Genomic DNA, 27023 nt, shown 5'->3' on the forward strand with positions numbered 1-27023 from the left:
TAAGTAATGAAACAAATGCAACCATTATGACATAGTTCTAGTTACAAGTAGCTGTGTTGGTCTGCCGTGGTCGAAACAAAATAAAATTCCCTCCAGTAGCACCTTAGAGACCAACTAAGTTTGTTATTGGTATGAGCTTTTGTGTGCATGCACACTTCTTCAGATACACACATTATGACATAGATCTCACTTCCACAGTGGCTAGGGCAATCCAGTCTGATGGGTGAGGTATACAAGGTTCTACTGAAACCATGTATTATTCACATTAGTACTGTTTCCATTAGAAAAAACTTAAAAACATGTTTGAATAGTTATCACAGGATATTTGATTTATAATTTGAACCATTCAGAAGCATTTTGATAGTGTACAGGCATGTCCAACGGGTAGATCACTGGACGTCTCTGGTAGATCACTGGCTCCCCCCCAAAGAAGCTCAACAACTTTGACCTGAACCCCTAAAAATGGGGCTTTCCTCCTCCCTAAAAGCTCAACCTGAACTGCCAAGTTTTAAACTCTCTGAGTAGATTGCAGTCTCTTGGGAGTTGGCCACCCCTGGACTATATAACAAAATAAAACAGGCTTATATCCAAAACTCTGAGCAGCATTCTGCTCCTGCAATAAATAGGGCTTCTTCATCTTTTCCCTGTGCCCCCATCTGTTCCACAGGGGGAACAGAGACAGACGTTCTGTTTTCGCAAGTGAAAATCTGTTTAAAGCACAAACATTTATCTGTAAGTTAAGTCAAGCAGTCTGAATTTGTATATGACCAAATCCTGTACTCTTAAGTGACTTTGCAGCAGAAGTTGCAACTACAGCTATAGAAGCACCCTTAGCAAAATACACACAACAGAGTACTCTCTTGTTATCAGTCACTATACTGTCCTGTGCTACAGGAATGGTGCTGACTTGGAAGGATATGGAAACAGCATGCAGGAACAAGTGTGGTTTGAAACGGCTTCCCCTAAGCTCTCGTATGATCATATCAAGAGCTGTTACAGCAAGAGTGCAACAGCATGATGAAATCATAAGCCTATTTTCTTCCTAGAAGACAATGTTGGAGTCATTCTACTAATCTGTACATCACTTGTAGCAAAACAACATCAAATTGTCCACCGTTTATTTTGGGGGTTTTCCAAGAAATGATAACATTCCAAGTTGTTACTTTTCTGCATAATTAACAACAATAATCTACAGCATCTCTAATTTTGACCAATATATACACTTACAAAAATATGTAAACAAAGTGTCTGCTTTAAGACACAAACCATCTGTTGATAAATGAAAGAAGGCACAGAGATCATGTTTTACAAACAGCATGACAAGTACATGACACTAAATATTTGATATTGATACATGGTCTATCATTTGTTGGAATTCTATTTTCACAACTAAGGGCACCACACATCCTTTCATGAGCTCAGGTCCAAATGAAGGACAACACTGTTGTAGGGCTCAATGGACTGCTGAGTTGCCTATCAGTTAGAAGAGGCAGGGGTATTACATTCCTCCCATATAGCAATCTACACAGTCCTCGTCTCCAAATCCCCTTGCTGCAAGTTACTCTGCCCAGAGCAGGAATACTTTCTAAGGCTGTGGTTCTGTAGTCTCCTCATGCCCGAGGGCCAGCCAAGAGTGAAAATTTGACTACCTAATTGATAGCTCTTAGATTTATATTATTTGGGCAGACACACAGGTCCCCCAGGAGACATTTGTGTCTTGCAACTCTCTTAATTAAAAATCAAAATAAAGCTTTAAGAAATAAAAATAAAGAAAGAAAAAACAATTTCATCCAAATTGTTGAGAAGTTTCAAATCGACTAGGTGAAACTGTTCAGACATCGACCAGTCTTGCTTCTAGTGTCATATATTTGTCTAAACTGTCTTCTCTTGTGTTATATGGGAGGGATTGTCCATCTGCGAGTATTATGCATCTGTAAGTGTCTGACACAATTTGGATTTAATTTATGGTGTGCACCTAGTAACACTTGTCTGAAATTTAAATCATATAATGCACTGTGAATCAATATTTCTATGCAGATAGATTTTTTCCACCTAAGTTGCACAAATGTGTTGGCAAGCAAAATATACAGCCATTTTTGGTTTAGTGCCTACTATCTGATAATAAGGAGTTCAATTAAATGTGTCCTTCACAATTTCCATATTTTATTTTTCAAAGATTTTTTCCTCTAGGAATAATGGGGAAATGCAGATAATTAGGGGAATTACGTATTCTATTTCATGGTTTCAAGGAAAGCTATTTAACAAATGCAACATTTTCATTTTTTTATATAGTGTCCAATCGGATAATTTATCATTGTTAGTTTCAGGCACTCTCTGCTGCTGATCAGTCAAATAGAGAAAATGGTGGAATAAGCAAAGTGTTAATGAATGGACATTTTAAAGGCATAGATCTGGATTTAGATTTACACTACTAATTTAATCAAAAATATAGTGCATAATGTGAAATGCACAAATTCTTGACACTGTAGCAAACTCCTATAAAAGCTTCCCTTCTCCTTTTATAAGGCAGCGGGTAATCTGCTTCATAATCAAGGGCAATAAATAAAGCTACCTTTGGCTTTTTCTTGTTTACTATTTTACCATTAAAAGTACAGTACAACTAAAACGTCTTGATGAGATGTTCCACAGGAAACACTTGTATACATTAAACTACTTGATATGGCTTTCAGAAATTACTCATCACTTTCTGATTCTTCTTCATTATCGCCTATTGGATGTGACTGGATGTTGTTCTGCGTATACATTTTGGTTTTATAGTGACAGTTATGGTCCATAAGTATTGCCTGCAAAAGAACAAAGCTGTGCATTAGTAATCTGTTAAGCATTTTATTGCTTTCAGCAACAGATGGCTTAGAATTGGGACCAAGTATCTCCTAGCTTCTGTGCATGCACTGCAGCAACCCTGAGGGCTCTCACACTGAAATCAGATGCCTGAAGGTTCTCAAGACATTCTACTGTTCCTAAAGTTGCCTCAGGTTTTTGACACAATTTGTTAGCATGAGGGTTCAGAGAAGGTGTTAGTGTCAAATACCCTTCCATGTGAACTCTTCACAGTTACTTGAATTCCAGCATCAATGTAGCAAAGCCTCACACATCAAAGAAAACCAGATGTCTAACATGCACTGTTAATTCAAACTTCACCCAAAATATAGTAACTTTGTTACTGCTGGTTTCCAAAGATAAGCCAGCCTTGTAATTTTTTTTTGTCTTGTGCAAACCAAGTTACCCCACTCAATACAAAATACTGATTTCAGCTAATGAAATAGAACATTACAAAATAGTCCGTTTCTCTATTTGCTTATGTACTAAAATATATCAGAATTCAAATACAGCGAAATGAGGAAAAAGTTTGGGCTTACCATTTTTTCTTCCTTGGCAGGAGGGCTGCGCAAAAACAAACACAGAGGAGCGAAGAGGATGTCAATGATTCCTATAATGGTCATGAGCCATGGGAATCCAATTGCCTTTGCAATGGCACCACCAGCAGATGGACCTTTGGGAAACACATTTTTTTTAAAAAAAAGAAAAAGTCTTAGGGTACATACATAAGAAAAACAAGAACTAGCCTAAAAGAATCTGTGAGCAAGAAAAAAATAAGTCCTAACATAATATACTGTATGAGCAGAATTAACAAATATACGGTATGCTTGAAAACCTGTGTGTTGGAAAATTATTGATTTTTTAAATGCCTTTTAAAGCCAGTGAAAATAGTACAAATTCAACATGGATTTTAAAGCTACCCACTAGTTCAGTGCTTTTGTTTCATTACCAAGCAAGAGGCTTGACAACAGTTCCCATAATTACAGAAAAGGAAGGCATTCTGCCTTACCTCTATTCTCCCCCCCCCCCACCAGTAGCCACAAATTAATACCAGTTCATGAGTCCTCTCTTTTTCTGTAATCTGTGGAAGCAGAATGTATGGGTCTGAAGTCTGCAAGGGCCTGGGCCTATAACAGGCCTGGGCCAGCTAAGATCTTAAGGCCACATCTCTCTTGGAGAGTAAACAGAAAGTAAGTGTGAAGGTGGAAAATGAATGTAGATGAATGGAATGTCAGGGGTTTTGACTTCAGCATAGCTAGTTTCTTGCTGTTCCTTACTGACCAGGTTGTGACAACTTTGTCATCCCTGTAAGAAGCTGTTATCTCTGTATGTAAGCAGAACACTCTTATTGATCAGTTCAGAAGAGAGTCTAGCTGATGGAGTTTTCAATGCAATTGCCTTGTCCTAACAGAGACTTGGGTAGATATTTACCCCAATTGTGTGGAGACTGAACAGCATGACTGTGTGATACAGCTAATAGTGCCAGTGGGAAAGGGATATTACTTACCTTCTTCTACAGCCTTATCACCTGCATATTCTATGCAGCAAACCCCACTATTGCTGCAGCCTACCAGGCAGCTGGCATTGCCAGCATTTGCTCCAAGGCCTTTGTAATATCCTTTTGGTACTGTTAGATGCATTTCAAGAAGCAAATTCAGCTCTTACCTAAAGCAAATCCCATACAAAATGCAACATCTGCAATTGCATAGACACTTCCATAGACTGAAACATGGCGCAGATCAACAAGGTAACCCATAATAGGCATCATCGAAGAATCCACCATCCCTGGTTATAAGATAGGGAGAAAACAAATGCTATTTTGAGAAAGACCTTTCATTTTTCCTCTTTCCACAGTTTAGAAAACTTATTTTAAAGCATGAATATATGAAAAAACAGATAATAGTGAGACAATCGATCATTTTTATGACCAATATGTTGTGTTTAATTTTCCTTATACCATCTTTGAATGTATGAGGGTTTTTTCATTTTAAGATGGTGCCGTTGTCCTAAACACAAGATCTTCCAGCAAATGCAAAACCACCCTCTTCACAAAACCTTATACAATTATAATCTTGCACAGCCCTCTGACCCTTTTCTCCAGAATTGGAAAAAAATGATATTCAGAGAACTTTTAAGACCTTCAAAAGAAGCTAAATTTCTAAATATCAAATTATTTCATCACCTGTCAACTCCTGTACTGTATAATAAAGACGCTTACATGACTTTACTACTCCCAGCACAGTTTAAACACACTTGCTTGAAATAAGATGAGATTGCTAATATACCTGGTTGAATTACTTAAACTTGAATCTGTTCACCTGTTGCATTTCAAGCAATACATATCGTATTTTTCGCCCTATAGGACACACCGGCCCATAGGACGCACCTAGTTTTTTTGGGGGGAAATCAAGGGAAAAAAATTTATTTCCCCCCCAGGTTTGCGCAGCCATCCCCAAGCTAGAAGAGGGAGACAGAGCGCTCCGTCTCCCTCTTCTGCCTTCAGGGACAGCCTCCCTAGCCTCTGTGGGGCAGCGTACTCCGCTGGCCTGCAGAGGCTTTGCGCAGCCATCCCCAAGCTAGAAGAGGGAGACGGAGCGCTCCATCTCCCTCTTCTGCCTTCAGGGACAGCCTCTCTAGCCTCCGTGGGGCAGTGGCTTGCCCCGCTGTCCCCCGAGCTTGAGGGCTGGCGATGGGGAGAAGCAAGCTTGCTTCTCCCCCCCCCCCGCCAGCCTCCAGATCAGGTCGGGGAATAGCAGGGTGGCTGCGCTCCGCCTCCCCGCTATCCTGCGAGCTTGTGGGGCTGGCGATGGGGAGAAGCAAGCTTGCTTCTCCCCCCCCCCCCCCCCGCCAGCCTCCAGATCAGGTCGGGGAATAGCGGGGTGGCGGTGCTCCGCCTCCCCGCTATCCCGCGAGCTTGTGGGGCTGGCGGGGGGGGGGAGGAGAAGCAAGCTTGCTTCTCGCCCCGCCAGCCTCCAGATCAGGTCCGGGAATAGCGGGGTGGCGGCGCTCCGCCTCCCCGCTGTCCCCTGAGCTTTTGGGCTGCAGCCTGCTGCCCGCAAGCCTTGCGAGCCCGCGGGACCTCCCGCCGGGCTTGCAAGGCTTGCAGATAGCTTCCTGAAGCCTGGAGAGCGAGAGGGGTCGGTACTCACCGACCCCTCTCGCTCTCCAGGCTTCAGTGAAAGCCTGCATTCGCCCCACAGGACACACACACATTTCCCCTTCATTTTTGGAGGGGGAAAAGTGCGTCCTATAGGGCGAAAAATACGGTAAATTGCTGTTTGAAAGGAAAGGAACAGTAGGGAATTTACTTTTTAAAAACTGAAAATTTATGTCATATAAATTACAAAGAATTTTAAGTTTTCTGACCCCCCCCCCCAGAAGCTAAAGCCCAAGCCAGAATTATTCACCTGTAGCTGTGGGCCACACCCACTGCTGTGAGCGGCAGTGCTGATCACCCATTAGTAGTGGAAGCTGGGAAGGGTTCTGGATTCAGAGCCACCATCCCCCCAAAAGCAACCATCTCTTAGGAAATGCACATAAGAAGGCTTAATTCAGAAAGGATCAACACATCCACAGTCTAGAGAGCTTCCCTTGATTTTTTAAGCATATCCATCCATACGGAGTTTGGTAAGCAAAGCCACACATGAAAGTCTACTTACGGGCCTTACTGTTTAGAGTGACATGCTGCAACATAATCATTAAAATTTAGAACACAGCAGAGCATGGGAGGCAATCCCCATAAGTTAACTTAGCACTTTCCCCTTCCTTCCCTTTTCCTATCAGTCACTAGCCTGGTGCATATGCACCAGCCCTTACTTGAAAGGCGATAACATGAATGCACACCTGGCAGGACTACTCCTCCCCAGTTATCACACAGGTGGACATTCACCCCATCTAGAGAAACCTAAACCGAGTCCTATCTATTAACAAATATATTAAAGTGCAGGTTGTTTTTAACCCTATTAGCATGGGTGGAGCCAGGATTTTTGTGGGGGAGGGGAGGTCTTTGTTGGGGAGCAGAACCGATGTGATTGATTAGCTATTTCTATTGTTTTACTTGATCTAGGGGGGCAGCTGCCCCCCCTGCCCCCATTGGCTATGCCCATGCCTATTAAGATAACATTCAAATGTGATCCTGTATATAACTTTGAAGTCATACTTTCAACCACTAAATCAAATTCCCAGCTACAGTTTCACTTACTTAGTATTTGTACAGTATATGCCACTCAATAACATACATTCTCTGAGCAACTCACAAAAAAATAGAATACATCAAAAAACAGAAACAAGTATTTTGTGTTTTCCTTACCAATGGCAAAACCAACCCCAAAATTTGGTGCTATGAGTCCATATATATTTCTAGCAAGTGGCACCTGAAAAAAGAAAAGCAACCATTCAAAATCAAACATCAAGCTGCTTACTAGATTGTATCATATGACCTTCATTTAATTACTGGTGAGTGTTTGTTTCATCTAATCTATTAGCTTTGATCTATTAGCTTTAATCTGATCTATTAGCTTTCTGATCTATTAGGTTTCTGCTAATGTTTATTTTACTGCTTTCACTGAACAATTATATTTGCAATCTCTCTTGCTTACCCTCATGAAAACTCTTCACATACCAGTAGCTCACTAAGTCTTCAAATACTGAGGGGATCCCTAATCACAATCTTATATCCAGGGCAGCTGTCTACCAGCTCCTCCTCATACACTGGCTGAGACCCTACTTACCCACAGACTGTCTTGCCAGAGTAGTGCATGCTCTGGTTATCTCCCACTTGGACTACTGCAATGTGCTCTACATGGGGCTGCCTTTGAAGGTGACTCAGAAATTACAACTAATCCAGAATGCGGCAGCTAGACTGGTGACTGGGAGTAGCCACCAGGACCATATAACACCGGTCCTAAAGGATCTTCATTGGCTCCCAGTGCGTTTTCGAGCACAATTCAAAGTGTTGGAGCTAACTTTTAAAGCCCTAAACGGCTTCGGTCCAGTATACCCGAAGGAGCATCTCCACCCCCATTGCTCAGCCCAGACACTGAAGGGTCTTCTGCTGGTTCCCTCACTGCGAGAAGCAAAGTTACAGGGAACCAGGCAGAGGGCCTTCTCGTTAGTGGCACCCTCCCTGTGGAACACCCTCCCTTCAGGTGTCAAGGAGATAACAGAACTATACAACTTTTAGAAGACACCTGAAGGCAGCCCTGTATAGGGAAGTTTTTAATGTTTGATGCTTTATTATGTTTTATAGATTCTGTAAGCCGTCCAAAGTGGCTGGGGAAACCCAGCCAGATGGGTGGGGCATAAATAAAAAAATGTTATTAATATTATGCTCTGTAGTCAGTAAGTTCTGACATACAGCAATCAAAGGGCAGGGTGCAAGGAGAAGGGTGCAGTGGCCAGGGTATCCTTTTCCTGCACTCTTCATATTATGGGCAATGGGAGGGAATTAACTATGCCAGCTCCAGCTCGAGCCTTTTAAAAGTGGGATTTTGGGGAAATGAGGGAATTTGATCATGAAGATTCACAGCCTCACCTGGCACTCCCCAAACGTGTCCTGATCCTGGCCCTACCACTGGCAGCCTTTTCCTGCCACACCAGGGACATCATGCCACACCATTCATTCCACCCACCCACAGAGGTCCACAGTTCATTAGGGCCCTTCAGCTGTCCTCCCAAGCAGCATTTGATTGCTCCCTACTAGCATTAAACATGAAACATCTAATAACCCATAACAGTTTAGGTTTAAGTTAAAAGAAGCTAATCAGCCATAGTGACGCTGCTGTAAATGAGGAGACAGTGTGCAACCACAAATAAAGACAGCCCAGATAAAAAAACAAATATAATAGAATCTTCCCGCAGCTCTCTTCTCCATATTCTCATGCATGAAACCAAAAAAGTATGAATGCTATAGCACCCTTCAGGGGATTACATCCAAATTAAGATTGAAGAAAGTTAGTGTCATCACTGAATCCCAAATACCCTCCCCCAATTTACATCTACAAATACCCACACCAAAAGGATAGAACCATCAGTAAATTATAGAAATGATAGAAATAACAGAATTTGCTCTTCAAAGTATCAACTTTTACTCACACACAAAATGCTTATTCCCACTATTACCATCCCAATTAGAGCACAAAGCCACCTATGAAAGAAGAAACATTATCTTTTAGACACCAAGAAACGTAGGCAGTAAACATCTGTTTTACTTCAGCATTTCTACTACAATTACTACTAAAATATTAACTTTAAAATAAAGCAGCAGGTTAATTTATTTATCATGAAAGCTGCAGTTTGTTTCTCATAATGCAGCTACCTGAAGGAACACTGAAAGAATAGAAAATACTGTACAACTGTGTTAAGGAATGAGATAATGTTTAAATTCAGCATACCGTCCCATTTTGTGTGCAAGGACCCCAAAAATATTAGTTCCAATCAGATAAGAGACACTGGCAGGAATAAAAGCAACGCCTGAAAAATATGAACGGGTTATCTTATCAACACTGGTTTCTGTGAAGCATTGGGAAAAGCAATAAGTTCAGACACAGCAGTTTTGATTAGAACATATCTAATGAAGGTCTTCAGCCTGAACCAAAAAAAAATTAATATCCGGTTTGTTTCAAGCCTTTTGTTTGATCTAGCAAGATTATCCATCAAATTTAGACCATTGTTATATTTAAAAAATAATACTTGCTATCGGACACCAGTATCTGTGCATAAGTGAAGTAGTGTGTGTGTGTATATAAAACAAAAGAAAGGTAGCTTCCAAATTAAACACTATAATAAACTGTCTTAAAAGGAGATGAATTAAGATTAAGAGTATTGCAATCCAGACCTGGATGGGGCAGAATTTATTCAAACAAATTGCATCTGCAGCCCTGCTGCTCATGCCAGCCAGAGTGAAGGGGAGGGGGCAGAAGGCAGGCAAACATCTGACAGCCTGGACGTGGGACAGCAATGAAGTTCCATGTCATCATGTAATGGCAGTGAGGCTCAGCCCCTCTCCTTCCTCACCCCCAGAAAACAGCAGGTTACTTATAAGGATGAAATGGGTAAAACTCCCAACACATTGCCCTGAGCTTCTTGGAGAAAAGACAGGATACATATGTAATAACTTTGATCATGCATATTCTCTTTTCTTATACTGAACTTGGGTTATGATAAATGTAAAATACCATATATACCAACACCAAACTCAAAAGATTTCAGCAGTTCACCTTTCTGTAGCCAAAACCATATCACTCATGCACAAGAACAGGATATCTAGAGATCTACAGAAGTACAAAAAACCCTCCAAAAAAACATAAACACTAAAGTAGGGAAGGGGAATAAACCAGCCCAATGAAGAATGAACATGCTCAGTGCACACAGAAAGCTGACACAACCAGGGGTAGGGTGTGCTGAAAAACAGGTGGAATGTAAAGGAGTTACTTGGGGAAAGGATGGGAGAAAGACACACAGATATTTGTGTAGGTTAACAGTTGCTTGATGCAACAATGCATAACAAACCAACCAAAATGAATGCTCAATGACAGCATCATATAACCTCTCATTGAAATCAGGATGTTGTTGTTGTTTAGTCGTTTAGTCTTGTCCGACTCTTCATGACCCCATGGACCAGAGCACACAAGGCACTCCTGTCTTCCACTGCCTCCCCAATAAATAGGTACCAAAGTGTCCCTTGATTATGTGCAATATAAACTATATAATGGCATACCAGCAATCTACAGTATTCACTCAATTGTCTAGAGACACATTTTAAAAAAAAATGTTACCATTTGCCATATGATCTGAGATGGCAATCACAAACATTCTCAGGATCAGAAATACAATAAATGAAAGAAAGAAAACACTTTACCGAGTTGCCATTTTCTCGAACACATTGTCTCCATCATCCAGATAGGCAAAGCTGGTTCCAGCATAGCAATTGCCATATTTGAAAAACATATTGATCCTTGAAAAGAGATGGAAAACAAATTGCTGGAATTGTTTCACTTAAATTCCAATCAACAGCTCGAAAAAGCAACACTTACAGAAACAAAACGTCTTTTGAAGACTTGCTTGTCAAATAATACAACACTGATTACTTCTAAATTACTAGTGTGGGAGGAAAGTCATTTAATCTGTAATTTCATATATAGTCCCGTTATTCCCCCCCCCCAAAAAAAAAAACACACCCAAAAGATTTCCCTATTTTCATTGCATTTCAGAATAGAAAGACAAAATATTTCAGTATGTGATGATACTGTGAAAGTGAACTCTAGTAGGAGCAACACAGTTATCAATAGGAGATTTGCCAATAATTCTATTGCACCTGGTTCACATGCCGGTTGTAACAAAACAATTAATCTGAAAATATACTTCTAATTTTGTTCAGAAACAGTTTACTTTGTTGGACACAGATTTGTTAAAAACCTATTCCTCAGGTACTTGAAGCAGAATAAAAGAACACCGAAGACTTTCAGTTGTATTCAATGTAGTACTAATGTGAACTTTTTGTCAGCTCATTTGCAATGGAACATGCTCCCCCTCATGCGTCTCCTAAATCTGTTATTGGGGTCCCACCAACTCTCTGGAGCAGATTTGAGGTTGATAAGGGGGGGAAAGTCTCATTGTGCTAACATTAATCCATCCACCAGAACATTTAGTTAGTTGAATTGCCTTTTGTCCCTTTCATCCCTATGGGAACTGAAGCATTGATCACTTGTTGGCATCCACTTGTCTCAAGAGACAATGGAGTGCACCTCCAGGGGTGAAGTCAGACCAAAGTGACCTTCCCAAGGTGCAAGTCTGGGCAGTGTGTATGGAGGTCCTGGGCTGCCCAGATGACAATACCCCCCTCTCAGCCTCACTAATGTGGTCCAAAGGAAAGCAGAGTGATACATCTGGCAGTTAAGGACTTCCCCTGCATGCAAAGACAGGCTCCAGCGAATTGATCACTTGTAATAAAATAGAATTGTTGCCTGGAGAGATAAAGCTAATGAGAACTAAGAGTGGATTCAAATGCACACTTTGGTACATGTGCATATACTTGTGGATGACATTCACTATATGGTATATTATGAACTTGCATGCGTGCAAAACATAAGCGGATTCAGGATGCAGTCCTAAACATACTTACTAGGGAGTAAACCATATTCAAGACAGGAGGACTTACTTCCACAGAAAACATGAATAGGACTCCATTGTCAGTACTGTAAGTACACACCCAAATTAATCTTAATTAAGGATTATTCTTCATGATAAAAAGCTGACAAAGATCACACTAATTCTATATATATGATGATGCATATATGTGGGCTGCCTTACTCTCTGCTGCTTAGCCTGTGATGAAATGGTCACCACTAATTTAACAGGATGCCAGATCCCAGCTAATCAAATGTTTAACAGGACAATGTCCCAATATATTGAGTGCATCTAATATATTCAAAAGAAAATGTGACATTCCATGTAAGGGACATGGGCTAAACAGCATTTGTCAATACATATCTGAATTTCAACTTTGGACTATTTGATATATTCTTGATGTACTATGCCGTGTGCAACAAAATGCACATGGGTTTATTTTGCCATAGCAATATATCATACTAATGCCCCATCATTATGGATTACAACATGTACATGTGACAAAGCAGGCAGTGTGGAATCATCATGCACACACTATATTCATGCAATTTTTCCTACCTGGAAATCTAGGATGTTTGTCTTATGTAAAGAAGCCCTGAATCTACAAACTGCCACACCACTTTGTCGAACAGCACATTCAGTGCTGAATGTACCTTCAAAACATGTTTATATTCTTTCGATCACAATTAAAAAATACAACAGACTCATGCTGCAGCCATTTACAGCTAAAGGAGCTTATCTTTAAAATTCAAGTCTAATTTGTTTTAAATCACGGATAAATTATTTCTCCTAGGAAAAGGCTCTCCTCTTGTAACACAGTTCAGCAAAAAAATGACCACTGCTGTCATTCTTTGTTCAAATATGCCAAGTTGCATTAGACTCTGTATGAAGAATCCCTAAAACAATATTGTGGTCTCACTAGTGCTGTGATCCTGAGGGCAAGAAGCAATAGTTCAGTGCTGTTCTTACAAAGATAAAATGTTATGTCTAATGTAATCTTTCCACTATAATCTCCACCTGAAAAACTCATGTCTATGAGCACAAGGTAGTAGATTTGTCCTTCTATCACAACTGAATACCTGAAAACAACACTGGCTGTTTGTTCACATTATAGTTTTAACCATAATGTGCACAAGCTGCATGCTGGTGCGTGCAGCTCAAGTGATCCTTCCTTAGTTGGACTAAGTGATCCTTCCCACAGACTACCAAATACAGATCAGAAATGACCACAACAAATAAATGCAAGTGTGCAATAACTGCAAATACCTGCAGCAATTATGATGTATGGATCCCTCAAGAGTGTCAGCAGCGATGCTCCTTTCTGACTCTAACAACAGATAAATAACCTCAGTTTTAGGGAAAGTGTAATACAAGCATTAAAAAAATAATAATTGTTGAACTACTTACTTCTGGTTGTATCCTGGATGGTTGCAGAATTAGCAATTGTATTGCTGCAGGAAAAGAAATCATAATGTTGGAGTATTTTTCAAAAATAAAAGTAGGTGACAATGTCACAATTCAAAGCTATTGGTCATGTCATAGATATGGGAATTTTACTTACCACCATCTAAAAGAGCCAATGCTGCTAACACCAGGAAAGGTGCTGTCTTCCCAACAAATTCATACATTACACTTCCAAAAGGCGGTCCCACTACCAAAAAAAAGTCATTTACACATTTCTTAGGGTGGAATTTAACATAGTTCTAAGTGGGGTATGTACACAACGAATGAGGTCCACTCATGCAACAGGACTACAGTTGTACCTTGGAAGTCGAATGGAATCCATTCCGGAAGTCCCTTTGACTTCCAAAGCGTGGCTTCTGATTGGCTGCAGGAAGCTCCTGCAACCAATCAGAAGCCGTGGAAGCCCTGTCGTACATTTGGCTTCCAAAAGAACATTTGAAAACTGGAACAGTCACTTCAGGATTTTGATCATTCGAGAGCCAAAATGTCCGAGTTCCAGGGCGTTCAACGACCAAGATACAACTGTATTCCATCCCCCTCCACCAAACCTGTTTTGGGAGTTCACACAACCCTCCTCCAGGGGCACAGAAGAGGATAGAGGGGAAGTGGCACTGAACAAGCAGATCTTGTTCTAGCATATTTTAGCTATGTCACTAAAATGACTTTATGAAACAGAGGGAGGGCAAAGAGATACCTGTATATTAATAACTGAAATATTTGACACTTAGCAGAAAGGAACAATCCTGAGGCAAATGACTCAATTAAATGATATACAGCAGAAATAATTAAGATTACACAGCGCCTCAGGTATATCTTCTCCAATCTGTACCAATATGGAAACTCATATTAATTTACTAGAAACAGCAGTCGCTCACAAGAAGGCAAAGGCAGTGGTGTCCTGCTGGGAGCAGCACTACCCCTGCTGGGATGGGGACTGCCTCCTCCACCAACACCACCCCCATTAGCCACTGTTGATTAGAACATTTTAAATCATGCATTTATTGCAGTGTAGGTACATAAAGGCATCAGTGTATGAAAGAGATAGAACTTGGGGGGGGGGGGGAACCACACATTCTTTTTCAATGAATTTCCTCATACTAACCTAATACCCCCATAGCCATGCCTCCCAAGGCAATCCCCATTGCATTGCCTCTTTCTTCATCATCAGTATACACACTGGCCAGCATACCCATACCTGCATAAGCAGTAAACAAAAAAGGACAAGTTAGTACTGATGATTTTTCTCAGTGTGAAAATCAGACAGGAAATCACACAGTGATATGAATAGCAAGGTACATATGAAGCACAAGAACATGCTTCATTTGTTCACAAAAAAAGCTAAACTTAGCAAGCTTGTTGAAAATAGAACACCCAAATGAGAAGGAAAAGGAATCCCAAGAACCAAGAAGACCTGCAGTAAAACGTATCCTACCTCACACAGAATATATTAATATCATCTGACCTATAAAACTGAATTTTAAAACTTTTAAAGCAAAAGAAAATTATGCAATAATTCTTTTAAAAAGCAACAATAATGGGCTCATTAGACCATTTCAGCTTATCTGTAAACAGCAAAAAGCTAGATGGACAGAATTTATCTGATTAAATAGAGGAAGTAAATGAAAGTAAAAATTATTTTAACTAAAGAAATACTTAGCTAAAACGACAGAGTCAAGAATATGTTGATTGCTCAAAATGACAGATCTAGCAACCACCAATCTATATCATGAAGTGCATATGAATACCTACCAGCCACAGAAGAACAAGAAGATCCGACTCCTTGAAGAGATCTTGCTATAAATAGTAACTTATAGCTTTCTGAAAAGGCAAACACTGTGGAAAAGACAGAACACACCAACACAACTGTACTGTATTAAACTGAACTAGATTGATCCAGGATCTTGTAAAGGCATTTCACAATGCATTTACCATAAAAAAACACCACAGGAAGTGTCCCAAACCAGATATAGTTCACACTTGCTGGCAGAAGTGCTTTGCTGAAAATAGCACAGGAAGAGCCAAGCTAACGTCAAACCTCCATAAGAACATGGATACAGCACAAGGAAACATTCAGATGGATGAGCAGAAGAGCACAGAGTTTCCTCTTTAATTATTCTGCGGCTGCTTGTAAACTAGCAAAGGAAGGCGGGCAAAGTGGAAATGCCAGCCTTCTCTTCCCACTGACTGTGTTAGGTTGTGAATAGTGCTGCTGATTCAACATTTTGGACTGGACAAGAAAAGCAAATATTTTAGGCACCAAGCAACACCACCCAAATTGAAGCAAGGAATGATCATGTCCATACTATACTGTTATGGAACAATATAAGCAGGGAAGTTCCTCAGTACACTCATGCATGCTTTAAACTAGTCTCCCCATTTGTGTATTTCCTATCCGTCCACCCCTCCATCTCCAATATAATATAATATAATAATTTTTGGTGACATGGGCAGGGGAGGAAATGCACTTACTAATTGTTGAGACAAACATGATGCAGAAGCCAGCAAACATGGGAATCTGATAGCCTATTCTGGAAAACAAAACCAACACAATATTTTGGCTTGCTGTTTATGCTTTCCTGCATCTTAACATACTTTAAAAGACTTATTTCACTAGAAAGCTGCTTTAGAAAATTCAGTTACATGGACCTTTCTGTGGTCTCTCCATTAAGCCTTACTATTTAGCTGTAACAAATACTAAAGCATCAGGTGCTATTGGACCATTCACTAAGTCCTAAATGCCACTAGTTATCAACAGGGCAGTTATCAACACATTTCTAGTAGATAGTGTCAAGGGGTAGAGGCACTTACCTGATCTCCCAGCAGGCAAGTCACCACTGCTTACTAGGAGAGGCGGGGTGGGATAAGGCACTGAGAAGGGCGTTGCAGTACAAATGCACCAGCAGGAGCACCAAATTGACTCTGCTGGTGCATTTGCACTGTGCCAACCTTGCCTGGCAAGCAGCAGCAAGTTACCTTCTAGATTAAGTAAGTATCTCTGCCCCACCATGCCAACGACAACTGTCATATATTGTGGAGCAAGAGGCAGAAAATTATGTTTAGATTTCATTTTATCTATTATATTAAATTTATATCCCAACTTTCCTCTAAGATGCTCTATATGATATACCTTTCATCCTCACAACAACCCTATGACAGGACTAAGGTCACCCAGTAAGCTTTATGGCTGAGCTAGGATATGAATGGTGATCTCCCAAGTCCTAGTCCAACACATTAACCAGTGCGCCACACTGGCTTGGTTAATTTCTTGGCAGCATCTGCTTTGGGTAATGGCTACTTCCACTCTAAGCCACCAATTATTCTGGTAGATTGGAGGCTTTGGATCAGCACATTTCTCTTCATAATGCTCTGATACAATGCTTAGTTTGTCGTTCAGGAGGGGCAAAAGTGGAGCAGCTCAGAATCCAACATGTTTAAAAAGGTTTGTCTCCAGCTAAAAGAAAGTACTGATCTCCAGAAAAGTGTGCATTGTTAGGCTGATAGAAAGCAGGCAGTGACTAGCAATGTATGTATAAATTGCCAAGACCGTGTGAAAAGATGGATCCAGTATCACAGAACTGACTGGTAATGAGAATGTACATTAAAAAGAATGGTTTAAACGTTAAACCATTTATAGATTTATTTTCTTGCAATGAAATAATGTAGAAAAATAATATACTTGCAACAAGTGTCTAATTCTACTTTATAATACCACATGGTATTAGCACATGGTAATAGCACAGTTCTATTATTTGTGCACAGTTAGCTGCACAGCTGTTACACGATACAATCCTCCAAGTGGTCTATAAGTGAAAGCCAGCTTTGCAGCTCAGATATCACATTGTTCCAAAACTCTATCTGTGATACACCTATCATATGCGGGTGGCGCTGTGGTCTAAACCACAGAGCCTAGGGCTTGCCGATCAGAAGGTTGGTGGTTCGAATCACCGCAACGGGGTGAGCTCTCGTTGTTCAGTCCCTGCTCCTGCCAACCTAGCAGTTCGAAAGCACGTCAAAGTGCAAGTAGATAAATAGGTACTGCTCCGGCAGGAAGGTAAACGCCGTTTCTGTGCACTGCTCTGGTTTTCCAGAAGCGGCTTAGTTATGCTGCCCACATGACCCGGAAGCTGTATGCCGGCTTCCTTGGCCAGTAGAGCGAGATGAGCGCCACAACCCCAGAGTTGTCCACGACTGGACCTAACAGTCAGGGGTCCCTTTACCTTTACCTATCACACATTTTCCATCTGCAGAAACACTAACAATCTGTTTCACTTGCATCATATTTACTTAAAAGCACTTCTAAACAGCTTAATATTTTGAAATCTCTTCTACAAAGATACATTTTAAAAGTAGAATAGTATTATAAAAATTATACACAGATTCAATGTTTCAAGAGTTCTGTCTGCACATAGAGTAGCCAGGTGAAAGAGAAGATAGGACTTCTTCACCTTTAATAGTTGTGTAGAAGAGGGAAGTTGAGTAGAGGCAGGCACAGCTTGTCATTCAAGCAACACCTGTTGAAATTGTATCTTCTAAACAACTATTAAGTGGTGCAAGAGCCATGTGCCCTTTTCCATTTGCAATCATCAGCAGTCTGGACAGTTTCACAACATGGAAAAACATGCATACATATGATGAGCAAACCCCACATGTTCTGTGGATCTGGCTGCCAGACTAAAGTTGTGTACACACTATAGCAGGGAAGCACATTCAAAGTACATTTTCAGTCAAATAATTCTGGGCATTGCAGCTGACCCCATGAGTTACATTTCCACCAACTTAAACAACAGTGCCCAGAATTATTTGAGGATAAGAATGCACTTTGAATGTGCTTTAAATGTAGTGTGTATAAAAAACAAAAAGAAAAGTGGAGTAGGGCAGATTGATAGTTCTTTTCATCCCAGATCTTTAGTGTTCTGTTTTGGGACAATTTCACATGGATACCAATACAAATGTGATGTATGCAATGTTCTTCATGCTGTCTTTGTGGGGATCCTTGGTATTGCATCAGGACTTGAATCCTTCTTGGGAAAGGAAGATGATAGTTCCATAAAAGTATTACATACAGATCTCCTAATTAATGGGCCAACTGAAGCTCTGACAGACATGTTATGGCCTTTTCTTCATAACATGATTGTGCATTGTGTATGATAGTATGTGTGAGTGGAACATCATCCTGGAATTCCACTCATTGCTCTTTGTTTATTGGTGTCTTTCATGCATGGCTAATGTGGATGTATCACCAGCAAATGCCACCATAATCAGTAGGTGGAGTAGTTACTAAGCACTCTGTGGGAGTGGATCACAATATTGTTGTTAGCTTTTGCTTCTACCCCTATTTTTTGTGCTTTTGACTTTGATGTTCAGAAACATAGGATTGTGACACTGGGTGGAATCCAACATGGAGAATGTTCTGTGAGTGCAAGGATTTCCCCAGCAGCAGAAAGGGCATGAGATACACTATTATAGATTTTTAGCTCTGCTTAGCTATCAGTAATATGCCTTATTTAGTCTGTTTAAACTGTGATCCATTACGGTAAGTGTGCATTCTTCAGTTATATGCTTTTTGTGCTTTAATAAAACCTGCTTTCCTCACTCAAGCATGCCTATTGCCTCTGAATCCATAAAGTAACTTACTGTGGCAACACAATTGGCCTTAACAGAATAGATAGCTGCACAGCCTGCAACCAATTTCTGCTACTGAGTTGACCAGCCTGTGACCTGTGATACAAATTCCCCTAGGCTGAGGACATTGGCACCTGCTGAAATTGGGGGTCTTGGTCCCTCACTCCCAGACTTCCAACTAGTTTTTAATTAACCAAGCAAGATGGTGGCCTGTTTGTATGAGATACTGTTTTATTGCATTTTGGAATATGCTGGAAGCTGCTCAGAGTGGCCAGGGCAACCCAGTCGGATGGATAGCTTACAAACATCATCATGATTTAGATTTAGATTTAGATTTAGATTTAGATTATATATATTATTCTGAGATGTAAAAATCCAAAACCTTCAGAAGCTCTTCAATCTTACAATTTCATATTTTGTAGTTGTATGAAATAATCCTGAAAAGTTCTGAAGACAAAAATAAATATTCAAAAAATTTACAAGTATAACAACCACTGTTACGTATTTCTACTTCACACATGCTGGTATTTACCCTGGTATAAAAGAGGTTCATTCTTTCTACAAAAGCCTTCATAAACAAGTGCTATTCAAAGAATACAGAAGGAAGGAGAAGTTAAAATTATTTAACGTAACCAATAGAAGCCCCTGTTATTTAAAAAATATTTCAGGCTTAGAGGAGATTTACTATTCAAATATATATTTTAGTAAGAGCAATCCATTAATGTGAGCAATCAACGAAAACATACACATAATGCAAATGATTAAAGGAAAAAGGCAAACCTCTCTCAGAAATGCTGATATATAAACTGGCGGATCAGTATTAAATGCCACTTTAGTGCATAAGAGATAGAGCATACCTATTTGTCATTGGCCCTATAAAAGGGTTAGTAAGCAGCTGCACAGTTGCTTTGGAAGCAAACAACAAACCAACTTGGACATTTTCATTTAGCAGGTCTTTGTCCTCCTTGGGGCAGTCAGAGGATGGTGATGCCTTAGTCATATTTACCACCATTTGCTCTGTCCAAGCGTGATAAAAATCTCCTGGTCTTGTCTCTTCAGAATGATTTCCAGTAATCATTGTGGAGTTGTCATAATAGGAGAAGATACTTTGAAAACTATTCAGGCTTAATGTAGATGTCTCCGGCCTAATAGTTTGGATCTCAGTTGCATTTTTTTGGTGTGTAATGCTGTACAAGTAACTGGGAATAATTGGCACTGAAAAAGCAAACAGAACAAATATTATATAAGGAAATATACAAATACCACTATCAAAACACATATAAATGTTATAACTTTGCTGGATCAAACTACAAGAAGATCATGTAAGCTTTCAGGTTATACAGAACTTATTGCCAGAAATCATGGAAGAGTACATAAGTTATAACTGAATCATAAGCTATGATCCTGACAAAAAATGTGCAGGAAGTTCTCATGCAAACTGAAACACTGACGCCTTAGGCATCCTCCTATCTTACCTCCATCTTTGGGGAAAACATAGGTGCCGCTACTTTCTAAAACGATGGAAATTCAACCTCTCTCCCCTACTCTTTTCCATACGGTCAGGAGAATTTGCAACAAGGCTCAACAAAGTTCTGCATGGCATCCATTTTCAATGCAAAGTTCATTTCTCTAAAATGCAAGGAAACTAAACTATAAAGTTCCCGAAATTTTTTCCTCTGTTTGGCAAATAGAGAGTGCCAATTCATCAAATATTGTGGGGGAAGGGCTTCTGGATAGACTTGAGCACCAGCAACCAGTAATCCAGCTATTAGGTACTAAATGTATGAGAGGACAGGTGAAGGGAGAAGGGAAAGACCCATATAGTTGATGAAACAGATTTAAATGTTTTTCATATGAATAGGAAAATTTGGTATTTCAATTTTCATTATGTAAATTGCTTTGAGACACCTTAGTGCAAATATGTAGCTAATAATAATACTGTAATTAAGATGAATTTCTTTGTTGGTTTGATAATGTGGGTATAAAATACTTTGAAAGATGTATTTAATATATCTGTTGCTTTTTATGGAACACATTTATTCTTTATTTACTGTTGTGATTTGAGTATAATTTGAAACCGTGGCATATAAATAAGCATCATGACGATACATTATTGCAAAATAACAGTGGGGTAAGTTTTGATGAAAAGAGAAGTGGGATTATGCTCAAATCCATTTCTAAATGACTTGGGAATGCACAAACAGCTGGAAAATTGTGAGTGGAAGCCATGCCTAAACTGATTTTTAGTTCTAACACAAATCAACAGTTTTAACCTGTATATCCCACAGACTCCAGTGGTATTTTTGATATGAATTACAATATAAACTTCCAATCATTTAAAATCAAGAATGAAAGTGACGCATGCAATGCACACACTTCCCTTTCATAAAAGAATTGTCCTTCTGTGTCTCATATATATTTCATTTGTTGAGGCAAAAGATGCACTAATATTACAAGAGTAGGGGAATAAAATATAAATAAGAGATGTTTATACTGAAAGTCACCTAACTTCTATTGTCTTCAACACATCACAATAATTGTTCCAATATGCTAAGAATTGTTTTATTTACAATTCCCATCAGCCCCAGCCAGTTCCAGTATCAGGAACACTATATTCCTCTTCTGCAGGCCTTTTACCAGAGTTCTTTATTTTCATTGTTCTTTATTTTATTATTAAGTTTGTTTATTCTTCAAACTGTTTTACACAAAGCTTGAACGTTAAAGAATAAAGGATATATACAGACTAAAATGCAGCACTTGCAATTAAGTCCCACTGATTTCATTGGGAGCTAAGTCACAGCTATTTTTTATTGATTTCAAAGAGACTTAAAGTGTAACCAAAGAGGCAGAGAAGCAACTTGCCATGGCCCTGCCTCCTACGTGATCTCATGCTCCTGACAATAAAAAAGCTGGAGAATCCCATATAACATTGGCTTTACCACCACTAGTCCCTCGTTCCTTTTATATAATGCAGGAAGGATAAAGCTAAACTCTGAAAGGTAAGATTAAACTTCTGCATGCGATTTAAAATCCTAATTACATCCTAACTGTATTGAAAGGAAGGAAACGAGAACTAAAAATAGTAGAAGCAGGTGAGGCAGCATGTTTTATCAGGAAATATGAGTGACAAAATCAACAGTCATTTACGTGCATCAAGACTTGCAGATGTCTGGGTCGATTTACTGTGGCAACAATTATATTTATTTAGGAAACCTTTCTGTCGAGATGTGAAAGGCCAAGTGATACAGCAACAAATTTGCAAAAGGGTGTTTTTCAATTTCAGAACAAAATAGCAACTCTGGCAAGAATATAACATCAAACACACAGGAAAATAAACACTTCAGAGTGTCACTCAGACACATTGTATTGCTCCTGTTAGAGCACAAACGGCCATAAAAGGGTGTTATTCAAATAACTACCCAAACAGTTACAAGGTGCTTTCAAGCAGGGAGAGGGGGAAGATGCAAAGCACCGAGAAGGCAGGAGTATAAACTGGAACAGCTAGGAAATCTAGACAACTGAGACAGGAAAATGAAGATATGATAAATCAACTACAAAGGTTAGCAACATTTGGAAAGTCTATTTTTGAAACCAGTCCCATTCCAAATTATTTCACTATGTTGAAGTGGCAGTCTAAATAATGAAGGTGAAGCTAGGTTTATAGTTAGGGGAAAACCCCATAGATGTCAGATTATTATTTTTTAAAAGCAAATCTCCTTAACATCAATCACACACATGACTTGGTAGTAGAATTAAATCCAGGTTGACACTCAAGGTTTCACGTGTGTTTGTGTGTGTTATAGTGGGGGAGATACAAGACAGAAGAGCATCAGCTCTATAATTTATGGATTTCAGTTTATTTTGGTAAACTTAGACTGCACAGCAATAAGGAATTTGTATAATGGACTTCCACAATATTTTGAAATGCTGAAGAAATCGTGTATAGAGGATGGTGGATTTAAACCACTGAGAAAAGAGGCCAACTTAAAGGACAAGTATAAAGCAATCTTCAAAGTTTCTACAGCACATAATTTCTGATTAAGCACTTTATTAACTGGTTGCAACAACAATTAAAACACTTGGGTCTATATTTAAACAGAGCCTTCATTCTGCCAAGGAGCATCCTGGAACCTAGTCCCTCCCAGCAAGCAGAAGCAACTTACCCACCATGCTGTCCACTACTGAGTATTCAGTGCCATGGAAAGAAATTTTTCATGCCTTTTCACTGGCTACATTCAGACAGCAAGATAAACAATGGTTTATCTTGGTAGCAATGTACTGCAGCAAGCATCATGTTCTTATGTTGCTTTCTCAGGTTCCTCACTTTACAGCACTGTGGATGCATTCCTCCCCGCCTTTTGACGCCTAATTACACAAGATAACATCTCGGTAATGGCATACACATACAACCCAGAGCAATTAGCTCACCACAGGCTGAGTCAAAGCAGGAAACTTGTGTTATTCTAAGATAGTAACCACTTGCTTCAAACTTGGCCCTACAAGCTGACCAGCAAAAACAAGAGCGGGGCAGCTTAAGAAGATTTCACTATGGGTTTAGTAATGTTAGTAAGTCTACTCTGAGTAAAACTAGGTTGAATGCCAACCTAACAGTATTTTGGTATTGATCATACCTTGCTGAAGTCAAATAATGTCCTGCATTAATATGGGTGTCGTGTTTACTTCTCTGGCCAATTCTTATTAAATACAAGCAGTGGTGCAAATTTATTCCATCTGTGGCCATATTCATAATCTATGATGACTAAATGCTGTAGCTTTGCAAAGCTAAATAGTCTCATAAGCTCAAAGATGAAAAATAACCTATCAAAAGGAAACATGCATCTCAAGTCCTATCCTCACTGTCATTTTGGTTTGTGAAACCACAAAGGAAAGTACTGTAGATTTTTTTTAAAAAAAATACATTGCTATTTTTGTCTTATGAATAATTTTTTTATTCAAAGCATTATTTGACGGTTCCTGCAGATATCCACAGAAGCAATACTATTATAATTGTAACTGGAAATGGTTAAGCGATATGTCCTAACAAATGGCTAGCTTTGTTTATAAAGAAATCAATTGCACTTTCATAGCAATTGTAGCATTTTAGCCTCCTTTAATGGTTGTTAAAAAAACAAGAGAAAAGAATAAAAAACTACGTACCAACTACAGTAAGCAACATGTTGTCCAAGAGCAGAGCAATGAAGACAATCAACAAGATTAGTTTCCGGGATTGCCGACTCTCTCTGAGCCAGCTGAGGACACCGAATTCACTCCAAGCCATGGTTTAGTTTCCCTTGAGTAATGGCTTACACTACAAACATAAAAAATAATATTTTAATACAAATCCAAAATTAAAATGCCTCATCCCCTTTTGTTTTCAAGGCAACCTTCTTAAGGAAGAACATGATTTCCAATCTGCCACCAGAAATGTAAGAGATGTTTGCTTCTCTTCCATTCCTGGGCATAATAGGAAGGGGTCAATGAGGCCGCTTCTGCATTTGGGACCTACTTATAATAGCCAAGTAAATCAATGTTTTCCTGTGATCACTATGAAAACAAATGATAATTCCAGCCAAGCTCTCATCATTGGTTTCAGCATTACCATTCTAATTTACTAGACAAAAGCCACTTGCCCTTTTCATAAAACTGACTACCAAAAAATAAACTGTGCCAAGTCCAATTATGTAGGATTTAAAGGGATTGTGGGGAAGGGTGGAGATAGAACTAGCAATGAAGTGCACCAGCACCCAAACATATTAAAATAAGGGCAATAAAGATGCATTCAAATACAGTATGAGCATTAACTGAACTGGTATAAATGGAAGATATCTCTAGCCAGCAGGTTTCATTTCCACTTCTGTATTAATTAATCCCTCTACACATATTTCCCAAGGCAAAGAACATCAAGCACTTCAGCTTCATTTAGAATATTCTCAAAGCACTATGAATGGTCAGCAGTACCCAGTGAATATGTATCTTCGGCTTAGCTTTCAAATCATAAACATCTAGAACTCCAAATGCTACAAATATATACATTTTTTAAAGAAAATCTACATTCAAAGAGGACTGAACACATCTCTCTGAATTATGTTTTGTTCCAATTCCCATATTAGAAAATGCTCACGTTCTAATTCTTCACTGCTTAATCTAGTTTGGCCATAAACAAACAGGATATCAGACAGGAATAATGGATTACTAACATTTGACTTCTCAAAACCCTAGTCGAAACTCCAGACCGGGGATCCCTACATTACTGCCGCAACTTGGGCTGTGAGGACAAGATACTCAGCACAATGGGGAAGGGGAAATTTGCCTCAAAGCAAGACTCCTGCACCACCTTGATCAATCCCTCAAATTCCCCTCTCAGAAAAAATATGTCTCTCCTGTTTTCTAACCTGCAAACAGGGCAAATTGTAGTTCAACAATCATGTCTGATTCAACAGGTTGGAGAAGTGTCCTTCACACAAAGGACACAAAGTAAGTATGCTATTAACACAAAGGCGTATTATTGTGCGAACTACCAAATGCATGTAAACCCCACTATGCACTCTTGCTGACCAACAATTACACTCCCTTCTGACTGACAAAGCAGCTTTTGCACCAGAGACTGGTTGCTCTTTTTCTGCAATTGCATTTGGGTAGAGGTTCATTACATGGATTTACTGTGTGTCCTGCTAACTAAGAAAGCCTTAGTTTTGAACCAGCCATATAGTGGGAGCACAGTAGATGACTGAAATCTCCATTCATCAGAATGGAATCTGAATGTATATTTGGCACCGTCCAAAAAAAACAGCTTGTGTTACACAACAAGACACATAAAGTGAACTCAGTGTGCACTTTCAGAGCACTGCCTTTGTGCTCCCTGTTTTCCTCCACTGTCCTCTCCTACAAAGTGCTGAAATAAAACTGCCAACAATTAAACCAGCTTGGAAGCCACTCTCTCTAACTTACAAGCAGCTTCCTAAACCTAGATGCGTTGAAAGTCCAGCAGTGAGCCAAATGTTCTTTGTGCATGCTCAGAAGCACTCTCGCCCAATTTCAGGTCTGACCTTAGTGCGGAAACACCCTTACTTTAAGGACTTCAAGAAACAGCAGCCAATTTACAAAGCTAATAACCCACAGGTGCCAGCATCAATTTTTGAGCCAGCCACAGCAACCAAGGTTACTGGGATTAATGCTTCTAGACCACTTCTATTGCCCTTTTTTCAATATTTATTTGAGTATTTTGTCACCTCCATTGCCCAACTAGATACTTTCCCTGCTCCATCTCAGTATCCCACACAGCAGGGGTGGGGCAGCTGCAGCCCTACAGATGCTATTGGACTCCAAAACCCATCAGCCACCCCATCCAGCATGTGTGGCGTAATGGTTACAGAGTGAACCTGGATCAGTCCCTGCCTCACAGGGTTGTTGTGGGGATTGAAGGAGGAAGAGAACCGCGTGCGCCACCTTGGGCTCCTCGGAGAAAAAGGTGGGATATAAGCGCAATGAATAAATAAATGTCGAGGGAGATGGGTGTTCCAGCCCAGCCATGGGCACAGCTTCCCCCCACCCCTGCTTTGCAAGGCCTAAATCTCGACGTTCCCCTCCCAAGTATACCTCACATTCGTGACCCCTTTTTCCTGCCCGCCCCCTCACTTCTCCACGTGAGCGCCCCCCACTCCCAGATCCACCCCACGCCTCTCCCTCTGGGCGCGCCGCTCGCCCTCACTTTTTTCCCGCCTTTTCTCTCGCCTGCTCCCTTTTCCCGCCTAAATTCCCTCCCCGCGCGCCAGGGGCTTCGCTTACCCTCCTGGGCGGGCGAGGCTTCCCCAGCCGCGGTCCCCCGAGCTCGCCGCTGCTTGCCTGCTGCCCTCCGCCTCAGCAAAACACTGCCTCGTCCTCTCCAGCAGAACTCGAAAGAGCTCCCAGCGCCTCTGGGCAGCTCCACTTACCAGACTCCTCTCTGACGTCACGCCAGATCCTTATCGCTC

The 27023-nt window shown here is 40.1% G+C and overlaps 1 protein-coding gene and 1 long non-coding RNA gene across 2 annotated transcripts in view; one reads left to right on the forward strand and one right to left on the reverse strand.

Moving 5' to 3' along the window:
- LOC307216487 overlaps positions 1-27023 on the forward strand; it is a 302624-nt gene that overhangs the window by 199560 nt on the left and 76041 nt on the right. The gene's annotated exons all lie outside the window — the stretch shown is intronic.
- On the reverse strand, positions 1105-26955 carry SLC18A2 (solute carrier family 18 member A2). Its single transcript, XM_079976723.1, has 16 exons — positions 26839-26955; positions 24211-24361; positions 19911-20268; positions 15901-15959; positions 15181-15264; positions 14534-14626; positions 13529-13618; positions 13375-13418; positions 13234-13294; positions 10700-10795; positions 9234-9312; positions 8935-8986; positions 7151-7214; positions 4507-4626; positions 3381-3514; positions 1105-2804 (listed from the first exon to the last, which is right to left on the reverse strand). Exons 2-16 carry the CDS (start codon positions 24329-24331, stop codon positions 2694-2696), a joined length of 1566 nt encoding a protein of 521 aa, XP_079832849.1. The 5' UTR covers positions 24332-24361; positions 26839-26955; the 3' UTR covers positions 1105-2693.

The sequence above is a fragment of the Podarcis cretensis genome (genome assembly GCF_951804945.1).
Source record: "Podarcis cretensis genome assembly, chromosome: 5".
Taxonomy (NCBI): domain Eukaryota; kingdom Metazoa; phylum Chordata; class Lepidosauria; order Squamata; family Lacertidae; genus Podarcis; species Podarcis cretensis.

Coding starts and splice junctions, on each gene's coding strand:
- SLC18A2 (XM_079976723.1), bottom strand. CDS start 24,331: ATGGCTTGGAGTGAATTCGGTGTCCTCAGCTGGCTCAGAGAGAGTCGG. Junction 13,419..13,528: donor ATTGGCTCTTTTAGATGGTG/GTAAGTAAAATT, acceptor CTTTTCCTGCAG/CAATACAATTGCTAATTCTG. Junction 7,215..8,934: donor TGGGAATAAGCATTTTGTGT/GTGAGTAAAAGT, acceptor TTCTTTTTTCAG/GTGCCACTTGCTAGAAATAT.